This window comes from Vigna angularis, chromosome 4 (assembly GCF_016808095.1).
Source record: "Vigna angularis cultivar LongXiaoDou No.4 chromosome 4, ASM1680809v1, whole genome shotgun sequence".
In the NCBI taxonomy this organism is placed as follows: Eukaryota; Viridiplantae; Streptophyta; class Magnoliopsida; order Fabales; family Fabaceae; genus Vigna; species Vigna angularis.
The window spans coordinates 33582200-33604115 of record NC_068973.1 but is presented as its reverse complement, the minus strand read 5'-3'; the positions used below and the strand labels follow the sequence as shown (position 1 = coordinate 33604115).

Genomic DNA, 21916 nt, shown 5'->3' with positions numbered 1-21916 from the left:
ACAAACCCTCGAGCCAGACCAGTCCCTTTTTAGCGAATTAATATCAAATTGGCTTAAACGAGCCAAATTGATCCTTTAGACAAGAATATATATTCACGTTTCTTAAAAATAAAGTAGAAAACGGGATTATTTTTCATAAACTAAATGCAAACATTATTGTAATAAAAAGAAAGTTTAATGTTTTGATAGGTTTCTTCCTTTCCTTCAGAATTTCAACTAGATCCTTTATTTGTTATTTATTAAAGAAATTAAGAAAAAATAATTAAATTGAATTGTTTATGTAGGGATTAGAGATTTTTCTCGAGAATTGTAAGGTTAATCAAACGTTCATTAATGGTGAAAGAGGAAGTTGATGCTCGCGGTAAGAGTTCATTGGCGGTGGACTGGCGTTGACGGCGGTGCTGGCAACGGACATTGGCGGCGGTGTTGCCTCTTCCCATACGGTGGTGCTGCCTTCTCGAGTAGAAAAATATCGAGATTTTATCTCAAAACAAATCATATTGGATAAACTTACATATAATTCCAATAAAAATATCAAACTTTTCTTCCAAAATACTCATGATTTCAATCTATTTAAATTTAGGTATATCAGAACATATGTAAGATTAATACTAATTTATCTTTCATGTAAGATACAACTAATAACAGTGCTAGAATTTGAGGCCTCACAGTTTCAAGAGAATCAACACCTAAATCTGAAAATTTAGTTTGTAGAGTCAAAGTGGTTTCGTCAATAGAAAGTTGCTTTGCAATTGTGCATTCAACAATTTGCAGAGTTTTTGGATGAGCCTTCGGCTAGTAAAGGGAACACATAAAAGAAGCCATTGTTGATAGTTTCTTCAAGCACATGTCGCTAGTCACCGTCAACTCACTCCTTCCCGTCAATGAAACCCCCAAAAAGGTTCCAAACCAATTTCACTCAAATTTCTTTTCAATAAATGAAAATAAAAACGAAGGATATGGATGATGAGAAGAGATCCAGTAGCATCTGTCGTCAGTGAGCGGATCCCGGTGTCTTCTCCGAGAGCGAACGGTCAAATAACGGTAACTCTCGCGGCGTCGGTACTGGCGTCGTCGAATAGTTTGGCATTAGCGCTTCCGATTCAACAGTCGTCGAAGGGTAACAGTGGGGGACGAGACGGCGGAGGAAGGGAGGATTGTTGGAACGAAGGCACGACGGCGGTAGTGATCCACTTGTGGGATCTGGACGAACTCAGATTCCAAAAGAACCTTAATTTGAGAAAGTATTCATATTTCTTTAATCCCTAATTTTCATAAACAATTCATTTTAATTAACTTTTCTCAATTTTTTTTATTTATAAAAAACAAAAATCAATGTTAGATTAACTTAATCCTTGCCACGTCATTCAAAACTGCAATATAACGATGTTTATTCAATTTAATGACTTTGTTTCAATTTTTGAAAAATAAAAATTTAATTGAAACATCCAATAAGTAGAGGACCTGATTGATATTTTTGAGGAAAAAAAGACACCATTAAACCTAAAAGAACGTCTAAGTAAGTTGGCAATTCAAATTGCAATTCCCACTCGAGTGTGTGACGTCACTTGCAAAGAAACGATGAACTGTGTGAACGAGCCGAAAAACTAGGTTTAGTGCCGGTAACCACACTTAATAATTGGACGAGGTGGGGTAATCACCTACACCCGTGTCTACGGAAACTGCTCCCCAAAATACTTTATTCGGCAATTCTTTCATTTTCCATCGTCCGCGCCACACACAATCATTCCCTCTCACCCTTTTGCTTACTCACCGCTTTGTCATAAGTCCACCATGCTTTCTCCGTCTCTAATCACAAACAAAAATTTAAAAAAAAAATTCAAACATTTTTTCACTTCTTTTCAAATTTCCTTCTTCATTTTCTCTTTCCACACACTAATTTTCTTTTCTCCTATTTCCATTTGAGAAAAATCTCCGATTTCCCGAAACGACTACCCTTTTTATGACCAACCAACCAATAAACCTTCCTTCATTGTCATACTCTCTTTCCGTTTCTATTTACTTTTTGTTTAATTTCAAAGAGTGAGGTTGGTCTCTTTCAGTATTTCTAATTTCTTGCTAAGAAGGAACTTAATAAAGTAATAAATATTAAGTTAAAAATTGGAAAAGTGCGAAGCTTGTGATTAACGTTTGATTCGTGAAACGCTTTTGGGGTTTGAAGAGTGTGCAATGCAAAAGCTGAGATTGGTGCAGTGAGAAAGAGAGAGAGATGGTGCTGAGGAAAGTGGGGAAGTATGAGATTGGGAGGACGATTGGGGAGGGAACTTTTGCGAAGGTGAAATTCGCTCAGAACACAGAAACTGGAGAGAGCGTGGCCATGAAAGTGCTCGACCGCAGCGCCATCATCAAGCACAAGATGGTCGACCAGGTACCACTCTCGATTAATTTATAAGCTTAACTTTCCTTTCGCTGAAAAATGTTTCATTATCGGTTTGTTTCTATTATTGTGCAGATCAAGAGGGAGATTTCCATTATGAAGCTTGTTAGGCATCCTTATGTTGTTCGCCTGTACGAGGCATGTGATAATTCCTTTCTGTTTTTGTAATTAAGGGTCTGTTTCGGTTCTTTTCAAAGTTGTCATCCAATTTGGAATCATGATTGAATTATGGAATCTGGTGTCAATTAAGGTTTCAGAAGTATTTTCGAGCAAGTAAAAAGAAAACCTGAGTCACGGATTTATGTTTTATTTGTTATTGTTTGGAAATTGGAGTGAGGAACAGTTGTGGAAGTATATTTTGAGAATCTTACTTACGTTAATGAGAGCTTTTCTAAAAGAATAGACATGCTAACTCAATATTTTCTCTGATAAGCCATTGTTGATGTTTTTCTTGTTTTGTCGCCACTCTCAGGCACTTTGTTATGCTGAAAAATATGGTTTTCTTCAGGTTCTTGCGACCCGTACTAAGATTTACATCATACTGGAGTTCATCACGGGTGGTGAATTGTTCGATAAAATTGTGAGTATCTCAAGATGAAACCTTTTATTGTAGGTTTTACTAATCACCATTCAAGATATTAGCGATGTTCATGATGAATAATATAATTGTGCAGATACACCATGGTCGTCTTAGTGAAGCTGATTCTAGAAAATATTTTCAACAGCTTATTGATGGTGTAGATTATTGCCACAGTAAGGGAGTTTATCACAGAGATTTAAAGGTTTGCATTGAGTGAGATATGAAAATTTGTCTGTTATCCTTATCACGACTTCTTCTAATTTTATTCTTTGCCTTGTGCAGCCTGAAAATCTCTTACTTGATTCTCTGGGAAATATAAAGATTTCCGATTTTGGTTTGAGTGCATTGCCTGAACAGGTGAGCTTGTTGCAAAAGTAGTTTTTTATATATGATTTTGATTCATGTAAGATACAACGATACCGAAGGGCCTCAAACTTATTGAACATTCTCACAGGGAGTGAGTATCCTTCGAACTACTTGTGGGACCCCAAACTATGTAGCTCCTGAGGTAAATACTAGTTTTCATTGATCCGCAAATGCAAAATACTGACTATTCTAATGCTGACATCTTCATTTTTTCTTTTGACTTTGTGGATTTAGGTACTCAGTCATAAGGGTTACAACGGTGCTGTGGCAGATGTTTGGTCCTGTGGGGTTATCCTCTATGTCCTACTGGCTGGATATCTTCCCTTTGATGAGCTTGATCTAACCACCTTATATAGTAAGGCATGAATTTAAGCATGTCAAATAAATAGTTACTGTATTATATATTGCATTGCAAATAAAAATATTTATCTTGCATATATAGAAATGCATCAATTATTATTTATGAGCCATTTGACATGATAATAAGTAGTAAAAAAATTGCAGTTATGGGGTCAAAATTTATCCATTTTTTTGTGAAAGAGTGTCCAAAGTAGCAAATTGACTCGGAATGACAGAGAATTGGAAATGGAAGTTTTCATCAGTAGTCTCTTGCATCTCTCAATAGATGCAGGTTGTTGTTCTGGCAAGCTATGAGTTCTCGTGTTAGCACTCCTCTATTCTGTGTTGAAAGGCTCAAGAAATATTGCATTATCTGAGGGTTGCGTTGCTAGTGTAGATTGTTTTCATCAAAGTGGAATTTGGATTGTTATTAATGTTGATAATTTTTCATTGTTATTTTTTTGTTTCTTTCTTTCAGATTGAGAGAGCAGAATTTTCATGCCCTCCATGGTTTCCTGTGGGAGCAAAAATCTTGATAAATAGAATTTTGGACCCAAATCCTGAAACTGTAAGTATTTGCATTACACAACAGGAGTTGAGGCACAACCTTTTTCAGCCAATTTAAAATTAATGCTCTATGGCCATAGAATCAGAAAATGACTTGGGTCTTTTGATGATATGTTGTGATACAAAGATATCTAAAAAAACTTAAGAGTGTGTGATGGCATATAGTTCTGGTTCATGATTGGGAACTATGTGAACATTTTTGCTTTAGAATTTACGTATTAAATACAAGAATTTAGCAGGTGTATCAATAACTGCCATCGAAACTGCAAAAGAAACTTGAAATATTTGTTTCGATATCGAAATGGAGAAAAATAATAAGAGCAAAACATGCTACAACTGAATATTAAATTCTTTATATATATATTTGTTTCGATATCGAAATGGAGAAAAATAATAAGAGCAAAACATGCTACAACTGATATTGATACACCTGCTAAATTCTTGTATTTAATACGTAAATTGAGTTGCCTGCTGTAAAAGATTTTGTACTTCATACAGAAGTGGTTGGAGAGTCTAGTCCCATAACATGTCCCCTAACAGAATGAGCCCTTTAGGCTGGACATGCATAGCTGGTTTGCTTTGTGCTGAAATTTAATTTAATTTGGAAAATGGGAGTGCCAGATACCAACTTCCCTCAATACTTAAGTTTTTATGCTGAGCTCGTTAATGGTTTTATTTCTCTATCAAGATCAATAAAATAAAATAATATAGCACATTCTTTTGATGTGGTATGACAAATCTTAATGAAACTTACGGAAAAATATCCTTCACACTTGAATTACTTATAAAATGTTGATAGTTATTATCGTACCTAAATTGTACCTGTGGAGCACATATGTTCTGTATTTCATCCTGCTAAACTTGAATTAAACTGTGCTTCATCCTGTAGTTCTTGATCATTGTTTCCAATACTGGCTCCACATTTATGGACGAAGAATTTAACTAGCACGAATTATATTTGAAGCTCAGGGATTTTTTCCATTATATGAATTGGACCTCATTTTTGTTCATGTGTAATGATGTACTGATACCAGTTTTTTTTATAGATTTAAATATTACTTCTTCATCCTCATTCTTTCTGACTAGTTTCCTTCTCTTGTTTGGATGCATGTTTGCAGCGTATAACCATTGAACAGATAAGAAATGATGAATGGTTTCAGAGGAGCTACGTTCCTGTCAGTCTTCTTGAGTATGAAGATGTAAATCTTGATGATATAAATGCTGCTTTTGATGAAACCGAGGTATTTTACATCTGAGTGTGTGTGCTCACACGGTTATCAGCTATATGTGTGTGTAAAAAATATCTGGTGTTTGAGCTAATCTGCCTCCATTTTCTGGTCTACCTATTCAATTTCATATTGTTAGAATGAATCTGAGATAGATTGAACACACTGTTTCAGGATTTTAATTTTAAAATTAGGGTTTTGACTTTGAAGTATTTGTTATCATTATTAGGCAGGGGACTTTATTCTTTTTTTGGATTATTCATTCTAAATTAGAATAGGATAATCTTATCCGAGTTTTGGTTATACTCGGTATGTGGATATATTCTCAGATTTGACATTTGTGATGCTTTTGATAACTGTAGTGAACTTAATATTTCCTTTATTTGGAGAATATTTAAAACATGAGACGGAGTAGCACTTTAGGATTGTTTATCAGGCGAGTAATTTGCCAAGAAAAGCACTTCTGGTTCCTGCCCTACATCAGAATCATATATAATGAGTGCCGTGTTGATCACTCCACAATTCTATTTGATAAACAAGCATATCAAAGAACCATAAACAATACTAATATTAGTAAAAGATATTTTGAATTATCTTATTCCTGGAAAAGCCATTTCATTACTGGTATAATTGAGTTCAATATAGTTGAACATAATGCAAATTAAGTTGTCATTTTATACAATTGGTGTCCCTTCTCTTCAGTGAAATAGGCCTGTTATCTCTTGTGGCATTCGTCTACTAATTATCTTCCATGTTTTGCTTGCTTACTGATTATTTTATCGCTGAAGGAACAGAGGGCTGATCAACAATGTGATAACGAGGACATGGGTCCCTTAATTCTTAATGCATTTGATTTGATAATTCTCTCTCAAGGTTTAAATCTTGGAACAATCTTTGATCGTGGACAGGTATTTAATTCTTACATTGCGTCGCGATGTGGCTCGGTCAGTAATCATATCTAAATGGTCAAATAACAGCCCCATGTACTATCCTGAAGTAAACTATATATGTAATCTTTACCATGTACAGGGGTCCCTGTGATATAAAATATATGACAACACTCACTTACAATGTTCTGTCATTTAAAGGTCTAATTTTCTTAAATATTTTCCATGATTAGCTTTAAGATATTTGATTTGTCGCTCTAATATCCTTGCAGGACTCTGTAAAGTACCAAACCCGCTTTGTCACTCAAAAGCCAGCAAAGGTGGTTTTATCAAGTATGGAAGTCGTGGCACAATCAATGGGATTTAAAACACATATTCGCAACTACAAGGTCTATTTACAGTTACATGTTTGATTTACTTGCTTTCACTGCTTTTGTTACTCTGGTTTCTTTTGCATCATAATTTTCTCCATTCACATACAGTTTTCAAATCTTTTTATCATCCGATGTCATTTTTTACATGAGACAAAGTTGGTCATCATCTGAAGTGATATTTGTATGAATTTTCAGATGAGGGTAGAGGGTGTTTCAGCAAATAAAACATCGTATTTTTCGGTCATCATGGAAGTAAGTTTCTATCCCTCTCCCAGAATTTCGACTGCTCCATGATATTATGGCTAAAAGAATAATTCTTATTTATCTACTTGAAGATTTTCGAAGTGGCTCCCACATTTTACATGGTGGACATTCAGAAAGCAGCTGGAGATACTGGTGAATACCTCAAGGTATGTTTTTGAAAACCCCAGTTTTACCCATGTCGATTGCTTTTACTTTTGATTTATGACGAAAGATGCACTCCATATTGTTGCAGTTTTATAAGAACTTTTGTAGCAATCTTGAGGATATAATCTGGAAACCCCCTCATGAAGCAACCAAATCAAGGATCTCCAAGACCAAAAGCAAAAGGCGATAGATTCATTACTCGTGATATGTGACTTGGTTGAAATAAAAAAAGGAAAAAAAAAAGAAGCAAAACAGAAGAAAACAATGTGGAAGACAAAATTGAAGACATGACCCAGCATGTCAAGGTTTTATAAATACGGTTTGTCTAGGTTTTTTCTTTTTTCTTACACTAATACTGTTTTTTTCTTTTTTATAAATTCTGCAAATACCACATCGGAAGGTACTAATTTTAGGCACTATGAAAGTCGATTTCTCCCTTCTCGACTTTCCAATGAGAGTTTTTTTTAACGAGATTGGTAATTCCAAAGTCTCACCATGTTACCTTATTACCATTATTATTTTGTTATTGTCAAAAGTTAGTTAATGTGAAAACGTGTCTCAATTAAATTGTTATTGTCAATATGTTTTTCTTAAGTTTATGATATTTAAATTTTCTTTCAAGCATTTTTTTTAAACAGTATATTTAATCAAATTTAAATATATAAACCAATTTATAGTATTCGTATTTAAAAAATATGATGTGACTATAAATTTTATTTCACTAATATTATAATTAGAATTGCGTAAGAAACTAATTATCAAGGATGGTGGTGGCTTATTGCTACGTATAGGATGATCGATTCGTTATGATGTTTCGTTTGTTGTCCACGGTATTAGTAATTCATTCTATGGACGAATAAAGTATACTAATATTATATTTAAAAAGAAAAACAATATGTAGTGACAGATTTAAAATCTTTTTGAAATAAAGTTGTGTGTGGGTTAATGTGATTGACTATAACTAGATATGATTAGGTATGAAAAAAATATACGGGTATATGTATTTGTGAATAAAATTGAATTGATAGATTGATAGTTAGTATTCGTTAGTATTTATTATATTTATTATATGTGAATAGTAAATAAGATGTATTTTAATATCGGTTTATAAATAGGTGAGTGTGAGTATTACATTATTTGTCTGTTCATAAAAAATAAAAATAAAAATTTAATTTATATTTTATTAAATTTAATTTAATTATAATTAAAATTAATTTATATTTTATCAGGTTAAATTTAATTAAAATTAAATTTTAATTTATATTTAGTTCAATTTATATTATATTTACATATATTTTTGTAAGTTTATTTAAATTTTATTTTAAAATTTATAGAATATATTTTTTTAAATATTTGTAACCTGTGAATTTTAAAATACTCTTGAGTATTTTTTAAATAAGTACCCATGCGAATAGTAGATGAATAACGAATAAATTTTTTTGTCACGCGAATCAGGTAACGAGTAGACACTATCAGTGTCTAACCTAATTCGTTGTCATCTGAATAATTTTAGTTAAGAATAGTGTTATAAGCTAATTACGAATCTCTTTAAATTTAACTTTTTGTACCAATTTATTTATTTTTGAACTTTCTTCCGTTTTGAAATGATTTTCTTAAAATGTAAAAGAAAAAAGATTTAAGAAATCATTCTAGAACGAATGAGGGGTGATTCAAAAAATACGTGGATTTTTTAAAGAATCTTCTTACATATAAAGTACTCATATGTACAGGACATTATCGTTTTTAGATATTTTTAGGGTTTAAAAATAATCTATACTGTATATTGTACTATATGTATAAATGGATCATACTTATCAAAATGAAATAATCGATGGTCCAAACATGGAAGAGATTAATCAATCTCAATCAAAATCAAGTAATCATTTAATTAATTTAAACAAATCAATAATTAAATTTGAACGGAATTGAATCGTGACTATGATTATGGTCGTTTTGGTCAATTTTATATAATAGAAAGAGAAAATTGTTTTGAGAGAATAATGATCACTTTAGTTAATGTTAGACAAGAGAAAGAGGAGCCCTTGCCCCCAATGCTCTTTTTTCTTCATTTGGGTAAGCTATTTTTTAACCAATTGGAAATATCTATTAAAGATGTTGTGAAGTTAAAGTTAATTTGAATTTAATGGGTTAAACAATAAATGATGTAATAAATGCGTACTAAAAGTTTAAATAATCATATTTTTAACATGTATTTCTCTATAAACTTTTAATTAAGGCTTAATAGCTTATTTTGTCTCTAGTTTTTCTGGATTGTGTCAATTAGGTCTCTCTTTTTAAAAGAGTGTCGAATTGGTCTTCATTTAGTAAATTTTGCATCAACGTCGTCCCTTCCGTTAAATAGAAGCAAACAGAGTTAAGGATTGATGATCTGACAGAAGACGTGTTATTTTGTAGATATATTTATACTATCGTGTTAGTGAATGTGTGCAAAGATGGAATTTAGGGGTGCACTTGGTATTTTCTAGGCTAGGCCCAAACCCTCTTTTATCTAAGGTTTATTTTTTTCTTTTTCAGAAACGAATGTCTCTTCTCCACCTTCATTAGCGGCAACTCTGCCCTCCGCATGACCAACGCCACCGTGCCTCCCTCTGCCCGGCCAAATTTGTCGTCGGCGGCACCGATCGTTGCCAAAGACACTGTCAGCCACTACGACGTTCCTCCTTCGTATTGGGCATTGTGAGGGTTGTAGGACGAAACAACGTCGTGTGGATGGAAGGTGTTTTGAGTGTGTTGTGATTGGTGTGGCATGTGAGTGTGGGGGAGAGAGGGTTTGGTTCCGTGATCGCGAATGAGCTATAACATGCGTTGGTCGTCAGAGAAATTGACAAGGTGGGTGTTGTTTTTGTGGATTCGGAGTCTCAAGAAATTATGAAAATTAGGGTTGGCGGGGGTGTAAGAAAGATGGGTTTTGTGGGGGTGGTGATAGGGTGGGGAAGGCGGAGTGGGACAGAAGGGGAAGGCGGAGCAGGGCAGAAGGGGAAGTGGGAGAGGGAGTAAGTGAGGCAGATATTCGGTGGAGGAGTGGGACGCCATTGCTGATTATCCATTGCTAACTACAACAATGTGTTTTAGAAGAAGAAGAAGATTTTATCTGAGGCTTCCTTCCTTTCTCTTCTCTGCCAATGTGAAAAATCAGAGACTAACCCTTTAGTAAAACCCACAATTTATGCTCCCTGCCCTTCTTCTGCCTCGCGACGGGGGAGAACGGCGCGACAAAGTGAAAGGTGTAGAGGTAGGGGATGGTTATTTCTGGGATGTTGACGAATGTCACATTGCTCCAGTTCCCGGTGGACAAGTACGAAATTGTGTCATTAAAGACGAGCTCAAACTGGCCGTAGAAGGTTCGCAGGGTGGAAAGCCCAGGGGAACACAATACTTTCCACGTCAACCTTTACTTTCACAGTCAACTTCTAATTCACTAACACGTCAGCACAATACATCTATAAAATCACTGTCTTCTGTCAGATCATCAATCCATTAACTTCGTTGTTTTTATTTAACGAAAGGGACGACGTTGACACAAAATTTACTAAACGAGAACCAATTTAACACTCTTTTAAAAGAAGGGACCTAATTGACACAATCCAACAAAACTTGAGACAAAATAAGCTATTAAGCTTTTAATTAAAGTCGAACTAATCACAGTTTAATTTACTAACAAAAATACCATTTAAACTTAATTACTAATATGTTTAAATTAACTAAATGATTAGTTGATTTTGATAAAGATCGGTCGGTCTCTTCCATATTTAGACAATCAATATATCATTTCAATATGTATATGTTCTATTCGATGCATATACTATATATATATATTTTAGTATTACTTTTGAAAACCTTTATGAATTTTTGAAATCCATGAATTTTCAATTTCTATTTGAACTTCCTTATTTTGTAAAATTGCTAATTAAAGTTTAATAACTAAATAATTATGATATCATAATTCACTCAAAGTTAATCTTAAACTAATATATCTGGGTTGGCATCACAAGCCTCAACCTCGTTACTATCAAAGTTCTTGCTACTAAAGAATTAACAAAGATGTTATTTTGAATAATAAAATGCATGTATATGGAATTCAATAAGATTTCATTTGTTTGGAACATGACGTTACAAACAATAAATGAATGTGATGTTGAAATTTCATTTGTTGCAAACACTGTTTCAAAAATATAGGTCAGACCGAAAGGAGGAGTTGCGATTACAAATAATTCTGATCCTTGTCATTAAGGAACAAAACGTGCCTCCAAAAAATTTTCAAACAAGAGAAAAAGGATATATTAAAATTGTAGAGAGAACAAAAGAAGAGAAAAAATTAGTCTTGGTTTGAACCTTTTTTTTCTTTTTCTTATTTGTATTTTATCTTCTTGTTGGATACAAAAAAAGTCCCTACATCAAATAAAATAAGAGATGAATATGATTTTATATACACATAAGATACCTGCATTGGCAAGAGGCCTTTTGGAGTGGTATCAAAAGCAAATCCGTGAGTACTTAGTCCAAAACGGACAATATATTATTAGTATGGAGATCTATGTGTGTGTTGAACCTTCATACATTTCTTTATCCAACCAACCATTATGATTTACCTGGTTAATAATGCAATTAGAAAACATGAATCTAAATCTGTTTAGACAATAGTGAATATGTTTGGACAACTTAATTGTTTCTGTTATTAAAAATGTCATTGAATATATTGTATTGGAAGTCATTGTCATGTTAAAATTAAATATTTATCCTCTCTAATAAATACCAATTAAGCTCAATATCTATTAAATGTTTACATGAAATCTCATGATTTTCGCAGCTTAAATTTAACAATTTAATTATCTAGTATTATTACAGTTACAGTTAAAGTCAACCATATTTTAAATTGTTTTTCCTTTGAAATTTTTTTTCCAATAAAATAAATAATTTAATTTAAATATATTCAATAAAAACATTGTTATAAATTTTGAAGTCAAAAAATCATTTGATCCACTCTACATTCTAATTAATATTAGTATTTTTAATACTCGTAACATTTTAGGTTGCATCGAAAATTAAAAAACACACTCAAATTAATAAACTAGGAATTGTGTTTGAATAAGATGTATAAAAGACGGTGTGCTGATTTAACATTTATAAAAAAAACATCCATAACTTAAAATAATGATATTTTAGTTATATTTATTTTATTTTTAATATAAATTCGAATACACATTATTATATTATTAACTTAAGTAATGTTATTTTTACGACGTGAAACTATTATTTTTGTAAAAAAACTCAACAAGCAAGAGTGAGTATAAAAAGTGATTCAAATATACAAGTGTTTTAGAAACATGTATCTATTTTGTTCCTAATTATAAAATATCATTTTTAAATTTTATTATTATTATTTAATTACTCTTTGTGTGTGCTTTATTTTTTATCAGATTTAATTAGAGCATTTGAGTTACTGAAACAGTGAATGTTATGATTTGTCTCTTTCTCTTTATATATTAATTATTTAATAAATCCTTAACCCGCCATTACGTTATTTGCACTGTTAACCAACGATGTGGATATAAATCCTTAGAATCACGGCCAAAAAAACAAATCTATTGGTGGTTCAAATGCACCAGCCGTAATACGTGTAAGGATCTTCCCGTTTCAAACTTTCTTCTGATCAATTTTAACACCAGTGAGCGACTCAGAGGGCGGCGCGTGAGTTTATCAGTATGGCCACCGTGGAGATAGAACGCGAGCGGGCGGAGAGTCCGAAAGAAGCAAAAGGCGACGATGACGTTTCGCCGATAGAGGAGGTTCGGATGGTTGTGTCGAACGAAGACAATCCGAACGAGCCGGTCTGGACGTTCCGCATGTGGTTCCTGGGGATCATGGCGGTGGTGTTGCTCTCGTTCCTGAACACATTTTTCGGTTACCGTAGCCAGCCGCTGACGGTGACGATGATATCGGTTCAGGTGGCGACGCTTCCCATCGGGCGCTTCATGGCGAAGGTTCTCCCGAGAAGGAAGGTTCGGATAAGAGGGAGAGAATTTTCACTGAATCCTGGCCCCTTCAACAGAAAGGAGCACGTGCTGATATCCATATTCGCGAATGCGGGTGCCGCTTTTGGAAGCGGTTCTGCTTATGCTGTTGGCATTGTGGATATAATACGCGCGTTTTATGGGAGGAAGATTACCTTCTTGGCTAGCTGGCTCCTGGTCTTGACCACACAGGTAATGTTAAACGTGTAAGAGCTGAGTGTGTGAGAGTAGTTTGAAGATTGAAACGAATTGCGTTATTTCGTTGAAATGGTGAAGGATTAGCTATGGTGATGGACGCAGGTGTTAGGGTATGGATGGGCGGGGATAATGAAGAAGTACGTGGTGGAGCCCGCACAGATGTGGTGGCCCGGTACTCTGGTCCAAGTCTCTCTCTTCAGGTAAACTAATCGTCTTCCCCATAATTTTCACTTTTGCTTTTTCATCCATTTCCATTCTATATTCTATTATTTTAATATTACAATTTCAGTTAAATCTTATGAATATTGTTAGTAACACCTTTAACGTTTTTTATGATATTTATTATTGGCGTTGTATATGAATGTCATGATTTTTCCAAAATTCACTTCCTACTATTGTTGATTTATTGAATGTACATCACTTTAATTACATTGATTATATATAGCTTATCATTTTTAATTATATTTTTAGTATCGTGCCTGATATAGCTTACATTTGATGTTAAATAGAAGAATCTTTCGTCCGTTGGGCATAACATTAAGGAGCAAATTCTTATTACAGGATTATATTAAAATCTTGTCTTCTCCTATTCGTTAACTTATTGCGTGTCTTTACCAAATACTGAATTATATAGTATTTAATTAATATTTCAAAATAAAAAAATAAAAAAATTAAACATCGAGAACGCCGAGATATAAAGATTTTTTTCTTCTTCTCTATTTCTACTTAAAAGGGTGTTGATCGTGCTTTTATATTTATTTTTTAAATAACGTGTTGTTTTAGTATCTCAATTATTTTGTTCTCTATATTTAAATATAATTAAGTCATTTCATTGTTTTTATTTGCATAAACCATCAACTTCTTGTTTTATTTAGGTTAAATTGTAGAAAAATAGAGTGATTGGGATTCAATTAAGGGAAAATGTGATTGTTTTGGAATATTTTTACGGTATATTTAAATGTTTTCTAACATTTATAAACATTTTTTAAATTTTTTAGTAGAAGAATAAAAAATAATTATCTGAATTCCCTCAAAAATAAACTTTTTAATTTTTTTTTCCATTTTAATCTTTTCCTTTTTTTTAATTACTTCTCCTTTAGCTTATTTACCCAATTATTATCATTCTTCTATTTCGAATGAATATTTTTACATTTATAAATAGTTCTTTTCGTGATATATATTTGAAAAGAAAAGAAAATTAGAGTTTTATTGAAAGATTTGATTCTAATATTTTTTAAAATATAAAATTTTATATTTTAACAATTAAGACCAAATTTTATATTAAATATATCTGTGAGGTAGTCTTATTTGTCTTAAATTTGTAGGTACTACATCATTTTTTAAAAAATTATAAAAAAAACAATCTACTTAATTTAATTCTTTTTTTTGTTGTTTTTCTTTACTGAAATACATTATTATTGACAAATATAGTTAAGTAACTAGACTTTTTTTTTCTTTAATAACAGTCCTATTTAAGCAACTTACAAGCAAAGATTGCAAATATACTTATAAATTAGGATTATGATATGTTAATATTTTTAACAATGTGATAATATTTTATTGGTTCGTATATTTAAAATGGACTAATCATAAACCATCACATAAATATTATAAAAAAGTTGTTAAAAAAACATTTTTCTTATACATTATTGGAACATATCAACATAGTATAATTATTAAATTATTAAAGTTGCTATATAGGAGCAAAGGTACATGCATATGTAATTATTATATCATTGGAATAACATTTCTCTTTCGAGAAATGTATTTTGAGAGCAAAATTTGATATATTTTTATATGCATTTATGTAAAATAAAACGAACCATATAAAATGTCATGTATTTAGTTATGACGATGAAACTCTTCCTCTTTTGAATGTGTACATTCGGCAGAGCTTTGCATGAGAAAGAAGGGAAGCGCATGTCAAAAGAGAAATTTTTTATCATCGCACTTACTTGCAGCTTCGCGTGGTACGTGGTCCCTGGCTACCTATTTCCGACGTTGTCGATTATTTCGTGGGTGTGCTGGATATTTCCACACTCAGTTACTGCTCATCAACTTGGGTCCGGCAAGAATGGACTTGGTTTGGGTTCTTTTTCTCTTGACTGGACCACCATTGCTTCATTCCTTGGCAATCCCCTTGTCACTCCTTTCTTTGCAATAGCAAACGTCTTAGCGGGTTACATTTTATTCATCTACCTCATCATACCCATTGCATATTGGGGACTTAATCTTTACAGTGCCAACAACTTTCCCATATACTCTTCTAATCTATTCACTTCCCATGGAGACGATTATAATGTTACGGTCATTGTCAATCAAAAGTTTGAGATAGACATGCAAGCATACCAGAAACAAGGTCTAGTCAACTTGAGTGTCTTCTTTGCTGTTAGTTATGGCTTTGGTTTTGCTGCCATTGCCGCATCCCTCACTCATGTTGCCATATTTAACGGAAGGTACGTAGGTAACTACTACTCTAAAACCACTACTCAGTTTTATTTGTGTATCTTCACAAGATACTTGGGATTATCAATATTTATTTTATATAAACACAAAAATTTGTAAAGTGTCAAAATATATTAAAATTAAAAGTTAAACTTTTATTTATATGCAATGGCTCATTTTGTACTTCTTGATTATATAAAACGTTAAAACTAAATTAATATTGTCGGGTTAAACAGGGAGATATATGAACAATTCCGATCTTCACGATCTGGAAAGGAAGACATTCACACAAGACTGATGAAGAAATACAAGCCAATACCTAATTGGTGGTTTCATGTGACGCTTTTAATTTCCTTTGTACTTGCACTTTTACTGTGTACTGTCATGAAAGATCAGGTACAAATGCCATGGTGGGGTCTCATCTTTGCAGCTGGCCTTGCACTTACTTTTACTCTCCCCATTAGCATCATAACGGCCACCACGAATCAGGTTTCAAGAAACTACTACTACTTGGACCATCTGTTTCTCCCGAGTGGGAAATTGCAATTCTTCTTTTTTAATTCAACTAATTAAGAGATACTTCACATTTTTTTCATTCATTAAATGGAGAGATATAGTAAGTATGCTATTTGCCCTCCTATATATTGTTTTTACTGTATTCTTTACTCTTTCATTTTCAGAGTCCAGGATTGAATATCATTACTGAGTACATCATGGGTGTGATCTTACCGGGAGAACCAATAGCAAACGTTTGTTTTAAGACATATGGGTACATAAGTATGTCACAGGCTGTTTCCTTTCTATCTGATTTCAAACTAGGACATTATATGAAGATTCCGCCTCGGTCCATGTTCATCGTTCAGGTATATGTTCTGTTACGCATATAGGTTTTTAGTGAGAAAAATAAAAATTGTCTTGAGAGAATATACACATCTAATTCAATGTTTCTATTCATAGATTATAGGGACTCTGATAGCAGGAACCGTGGATGTTGGTGTGGCTTGGTGGTTGCTAGGTTCAATAAAGAATATATGCAAACAAGATTTACTGCCCGAAAACAGTCCATGGACGTGCCCTGGTGATCATGTTTTCTTTGATGCATCTGTGATCTGGGGTTTGGTTGGTCCAAGGAGGATTTTCGGTACTCTAGGGAAATACCAAAAGCTGAATTGGTTCTTCTTTATAGGAGCAGTGGGACCAGTTGTTATATGGGCACTCCGGAAAGTGTTTCCCAAACAACATTGGATATCCTTAATTCACCTCCCTGTACTTCTTGGAGCAACTGCAAACATGCCACCGGCTAGCACAGTGAACTTCAATTCATGGATTATTGTTGGCACAATCTTTAATTATTTTGTGTTCAAATATAGGAAGAATTGGTGGGAGCGGTATAATTATGTGCTAGCTGCAGCTTTGGATGCCGGATTGGCTTTCATGACAGTTCTTATATACTTTGCAGTTACGATGGAGGGTAAAGGCATTCAATGGTGGGGAACTGATGAGCACTGTCCACTGGCGGAATGTCCAACAGCAAAAGGTCTAATTGCTGAAGGCTGTCCTGTCTTTTGATTTCCAATTACCTGTTAATTGTTGGTTAAGATGACGAAGGAGGAAATTTATATTCATGGATTAATATTTCTTCTGTAAATACAAGGTGAATTAGATGCTTAACCTTTCGGATTGCTTGCCGTGCCAATGAATAATAAGTTTCCTTCTCTTACTTGTTTACAGGAAAATGATTCTTTTATTAGTTGTTCTAAATAACACTGATAACCTCTTTAATAATAAATTTTTACAATGATATAATTTTTTTAAAAAGTAAAATGATAATATAAATACTTTTCCTCATTATATACAAATATAAATTATAAAATTATTTTTCTCTTTATTTTTATTGTCTTTCCATCTTATTATTAAAAAATACTAATACAATACAGTGAGTGTATAACGTCATGCTTTTAACGTTTAATCACTGAATAATCAACTTTAGAAATGACGGGTAGTATTTTTGTAAATAAATGCAATTATTAGACTTCGTTTAGAATTGTAATCCGACGTCGAATAATATTGAGAAGTCCGACGTCCTATTGGGTAAATTTTACGAAATTGCTTGGCGTGAAGGTGAAAATGTACTTACATTAAACGTTGAAAGATTATAAAACGTTGAATGCCCTAGAGTTAGACGTCAAAAGATTAATGAATTCAATAAAAATTTGAGCGGGAGGTTGAAAATTCATTCACTTTGTCCTAGCAAGACCCTCTTCTCTGCTCAAACTTTTTTTAAACGAAATTTTACGATCATCACATATAATCTTTCTTTCATTTGATACAAATGCATGTTGATTAACTACTTTAGGTATGATTTTCGTTTGTTTTGACCGATTATTTTCGTATTCTTGTCCTTCATAGGCACATTCTGCTTTATATCTCATTGGTGGCAACACTTTATTCTGACGAAACCACCTTTTGAATGTTAATTTTGGTTTTTATTTTGAAGAACTTATTTGTTAAATTGTTTGTTCTTGTCGTTTGGTTGAACTTGTTTATTATTGTTGTTTGGTTAAACTTGTTTGTTGTTTCTTGTTGTTGTTTGTTGTTGATAGTACACTACACATTCATAGTTCATGCTTTATAAAACTAAAATTTGTTTTCGACGTCAATTAAGGTTAATTGACGTCGAACATAAACCAATGTTCCGACGTCAATTTACTTTATTGGGGACATCGGATTGTTCTTTGTCTAACTTTAATTAACATAAATTAACGTTAAATTTTTTGAATTCAACATCAATTTAACATCTTTCTGTATGACGTTAGCCTCATATTTGACATAAAAGATTGAAAAACACAAATATTATACGATGTTTTTGTACCAATAAAATATAAAATATAAATTATAAAAATACTTTTATCTTTAATTTTTTCTACTTCCCTTTCATTCGAGTTTGGAAAATAATATTAAAGAAATATAAGTATTCTCGTATAATATCTTGTAATAAATATGAGACTATAATGCCATGAATATCACTAAGCTATATGAAGATATTAAATTATTCTACCAATTAATTTTATCTGAATAATTAATTACTTCTTTATTATATTATTCTACCAATTAATTTTATCTAACAATAACTTTTACATTTTTCCATTATGGTATACACTTAATTTTTCTCATACTCATTTTATAAATTGATATATTTTATATTGTTGTATTTAATTTTTTCTTTTGTTCAATATGTGATCAATTTTTTACTTCATCTATTATTATAGGACCACATAGTTTTACATTTTTCCACTTTTATTATCTAAAAAATTAAAATAATTAGGAAATGACAAATATAATATTCATATTCTATTGCAATTAATAATTTAAAAACAATTAAAAATACATTTAGGTGTAATTATCAAAGAAAAAAAAAATTTAAGTATAACTAAAAAATTTATAAAAGATAACAAAAGAAAACAATGTTTATTTAAAGAAAAAAAATACATTTACGTATAATTTCTATCTTTTTAATAAAAGTAAAAAAATTAAGAAACTATTTCGGAATTTGATTTTCCAACATCTGAATTCCTATTTCGGTAATCATATACCAAAACGACAGGTAGAATTTGGCTTCATAATAACTGATTTTTGATCTGTAACTAAAATCGTACTATTCGTGTAAATATGACATAGAATAAGTTATCTACATAGATTTAAACACACATGTAAAGTAAAAAATCATCGATGGTTGCAAACTGTTTTATATAATTGAAAAACTAAGTCATTAGATTCTGCTGGAACAGAGGAATACATAGGCTGATCAACCAGCATCAAAGTTAGGAATTGTTTACCTAACTTGGAAACTTAAATGTATAAAATAGATTATTCAAGTGTTATGTACTATTATATTAGTTTTTGAAAATTAAAAAAAATAAATAAAAAGTTTTAAGATATAAATAAGTGTTTAAACTTGATTGCTATTATTTTAATCTTTGAACACAGTATATAATATTAAAGTATGTTATATCCTTTTTATTTTACAACATCAGTAAACAATTCCAATACTAGTATTAAATTCACAGAAGAGCTTGAAGATACTAATTTCCTTTCATGTAACCAACAATATCTATGAGTGTTGAATACAAACTGATAACACACATGTACAGTGCAGTCTGTTCTATTTGCTGCATCAGACATGATAAATGATTGTACATACCTATGTGTATTTAAAGGCTTTAGAACCTTAAATATCATTGCTTGAGCAATTTATGCGAGGAAGGTGCTGCATATCTAGCAGAAAATCCACGATGCAACGATTCTTCATCGTCCTCCACCAATCCGTCGTCAAAGTTCTGAGCATAGCTTAAAGGGTCATACTTAAAACCACCAACTGGTTTACAAGAGCTTGTTCTCTTCGTCCATGGAAGCTTTATTTTAAGACAACCCCAGCATGAAAGCCACCCTCCGTTTGATTTGCTTCTAGAAAATGAACTTTTTTCCATCACTTCGTCAACCAAACTTCACTCTAGCTTCCAGTGTTTGTGCCTTTTGGGGTGCTATTATCTTGTTCTGGATTTTAAGTGTGTGGTAGAGAATAATAATAATAATAATAATAATAATTTAAGAGAAATAAAAAAAAGCCTTTTTGGGTTTGTAATAGATAACGTAAGAATCGAAGAATCTAGTTTTGTCCTTTTTATATCGACTGTGTGCTGATATGAAGAGAATATCAGAATGGCAGTGGTGCGTTTAGATTTTTATTCTCCTAGTAAAATCGAGAGTGGAAGACAATTTCTTCATTTATCTGAAAGTAGAAACAACATAATTCAGTAGCCCTAGGTCAGTAATTTAGTGGAGAATCATAATTCCCATCACAGTCTGCTTTTGAATTTTCTTTCTATCTAATCATCATAAAGTGAAAAGTCATACTACTGTTTAAATGGAACTTGGCACAATGGTTATCACTATATTAGCTTAATGTTGGGAATCCTCTTATAAGGTTATCAAATCCTTTTATAATTTATCTTTAAAATAAAAGTTGTATCAAAAAATTTTAAAAAAAGTATATATATTTAAATTATTTTATTTCTAAATGATATAAAACTGTTGAATGTAAGAATATATATTTTTCTAATCATTCCAAAACCTAAATCTTTTGTCTTATAGAAAGCTTGTGAGTTTAAATTATTTTTGGTGAAAGTTACTTATAAAAATATAAAAATAATATTTTAATATATATAAATATTTTACGTTCATATGATATTATTACTTTTTGTTTTTTTTAAATATAAAAGATCGTTTTTTTATGATATTTTACTGTTACAATATATATTAAATAAATATAAATGCATTTCACCTTATCATTACTGATAAAAATTTTTTGTTAATCATAATTACTAATCATGATTAATTCGATAATTCTAAGGTTTATTTAACTGGGACCCGCATTTTTTACAACAAATTAAAAAAAGCCCATTTAGACCAAGATTCTTTAGATACATAGTCTTTTTAACAAAAAGAGGAAGAAGACGATAACATCTTAGGAATCATGACATTCTCTTTTAACTTTTTTGGTTAGATGTGATGTGTTTGGTAAAATTACGTAAGATTTCAATCACGAACGTTCAAATGAAACGATGTGTTTGGTAAAATATATTAGTTGTTTCGTGTCAGATGAAACGATGGAAGAATCAAATCTCACCATTATTTCCTTTTCCTTATAACTTCTTCTATCGTATACATACCCAACCAAACAAAGCATTATATAGAGAAAGGAAAATGTATTATTGAATAAAATCATGCATCTAGCTAGAATTCTTCTTACGAATAATAACATTTCTTGTCATAATTGATTATTTTTCTTGTTGATGTGTTATTCTTAATTTAGTAAACGTGTTTTAATATTTACATCAAATTTAAAAAAGAAAACAATGATTACTATCGATGGCTTCTATCTCTACACAAATCCATTCAAGCAAGCAGGGTTGATATACAATCAAAGATGGTTAAATAAATGAGATATTCTTTGTTATGCTTTGAATAATGTAAAAAACAACCTTGAATTATGTATAGTTTCAATTTAATTGTTCATGAATAAACTCCATACACTCA

The 21916-nt window shown here is 31.8% G+C and overlaps 2 protein-coding genes across 6 annotated transcripts; both read left to right on the top strand.

Moving 5' to 3' along the window:
• The first annotated feature begins 1730 nt into the window (after positions 1 to 1730).
• LOC108331714 (CBL-interacting serine/threonine-protein kinase 8) lies at positions 1731 to 7631 on the top strand. Of its 5 annotated transcripts, none has more exons than XM_017566597.2 (14): positions 1736 to 2389; positions 2474 to 2536; positions 2871 to 2978; positions 3073 to 3180; positions 3261 to 3335; positions 3433 to 3486; positions 3579 to 3704; positions 4162 to 4251; positions 5369 to 5491; positions 6271 to 6384; positions 6636 to 6752; positions 6933 to 6989; positions 7073 to 7147; positions 7234 to 7631. In XM_017566597.2, the coding sequence occupies exons 1-14, from the start codon at positions 2231 to 2233 to the stop codon at positions 7333 to 7335; spliced, it is 1371 nt and encodes a 456-aa protein (XP_017422086.1). In that variant the 5' UTR covers positions 1736 to 2230; the 3' UTR covers positions 7336 to 7631. The 5 variants fall into 5 exon arrangements, 4 of the variants coding, with proteins under 4 accessions (XP_017422086.1, XP_052731721.1, XP_017422085.1 ...); XM_017566596.2 differs by having other exon boundaries at positions 1737 to 2389; positions 6265 to 6384; XM_017566598.2 differs by having other exon boundaries at positions 1739 to 2389; positions 2907 to 2978; positions 6265 to 6384.
• Positions 7632 to 12771: 5140 nt separating this feature from the next.
• Positions 12772 to 17389, top strand: LOC108330473 (oligopeptide transporter 2-like). Its single transcript, XM_017564957.2, has 6 exons — positions 12772 to 13369; positions 13478 to 13575; positions 15268 to 15831; positions 16057 to 16309; positions 16501 to 16683; positions 16778 to 17389. Exons 1-6 carry the CDS (start codon positions 12869 to 12871, stop codon positions 17387 to 17389), a joined length of 2211 nt encoding a protein of 736 aa, XP_017420446.1. The 5' UTR covers positions 12772 to 12868.
• Positions 17390 to 21916: the final 4527 nt, after the last annotated feature.

What these genes read in the sequence shown, in the direction of transcription:
- LOC108331714 (XM_017566596.2), top strand. Translation starts at nt 2,231, where the DNA reads ATGGTGCTGAGGAAAGTGGGGAAGTATGAGATTGGGAGGACGATTGGG. An exon ending in AGCACAAGATGGTCGACCAG is followed by an intron (nt 2,390 to 2,473) that starts GTACCACTCTCG and finishes ATTATTGTGCAG; the next exon opens with ATCAAGAGGGAGATTTCCAT. An exon ending in ATGTTGTTCGCCTGTACGAG is followed by an intron (nt 2,537 to 2,870) that starts GCATGTGATAAT and finishes CGCCACTCTCAG; the next exon opens with GCACTTTGTTATGCTGAAAA.
- LOC108330473 (XM_017564957.2), top strand. Translation starts at nt 12,869, where the DNA reads ATGGCCACCGTGGAGATAGAACGCGAGCGGGCGGAGAGTCCGAAAGAA. An exon ending in GTCCAAGTCTCTCTCTTCAG is followed by an intron (nt 13,576 to 15,267) that starts GTAAACTAATCG and finishes TACATTCGGCAG; the next exon opens with AGCTTTGCATGAGAAAGAAG. An exon ending in GGTCCATGTTCATCGTTCAG is followed by an intron (nt 16,684 to 16,777) that starts GTATATGTTCTG and finishes TTCTATTCATAG; the next exon opens with ATTATAGGGACTCTGATAGC.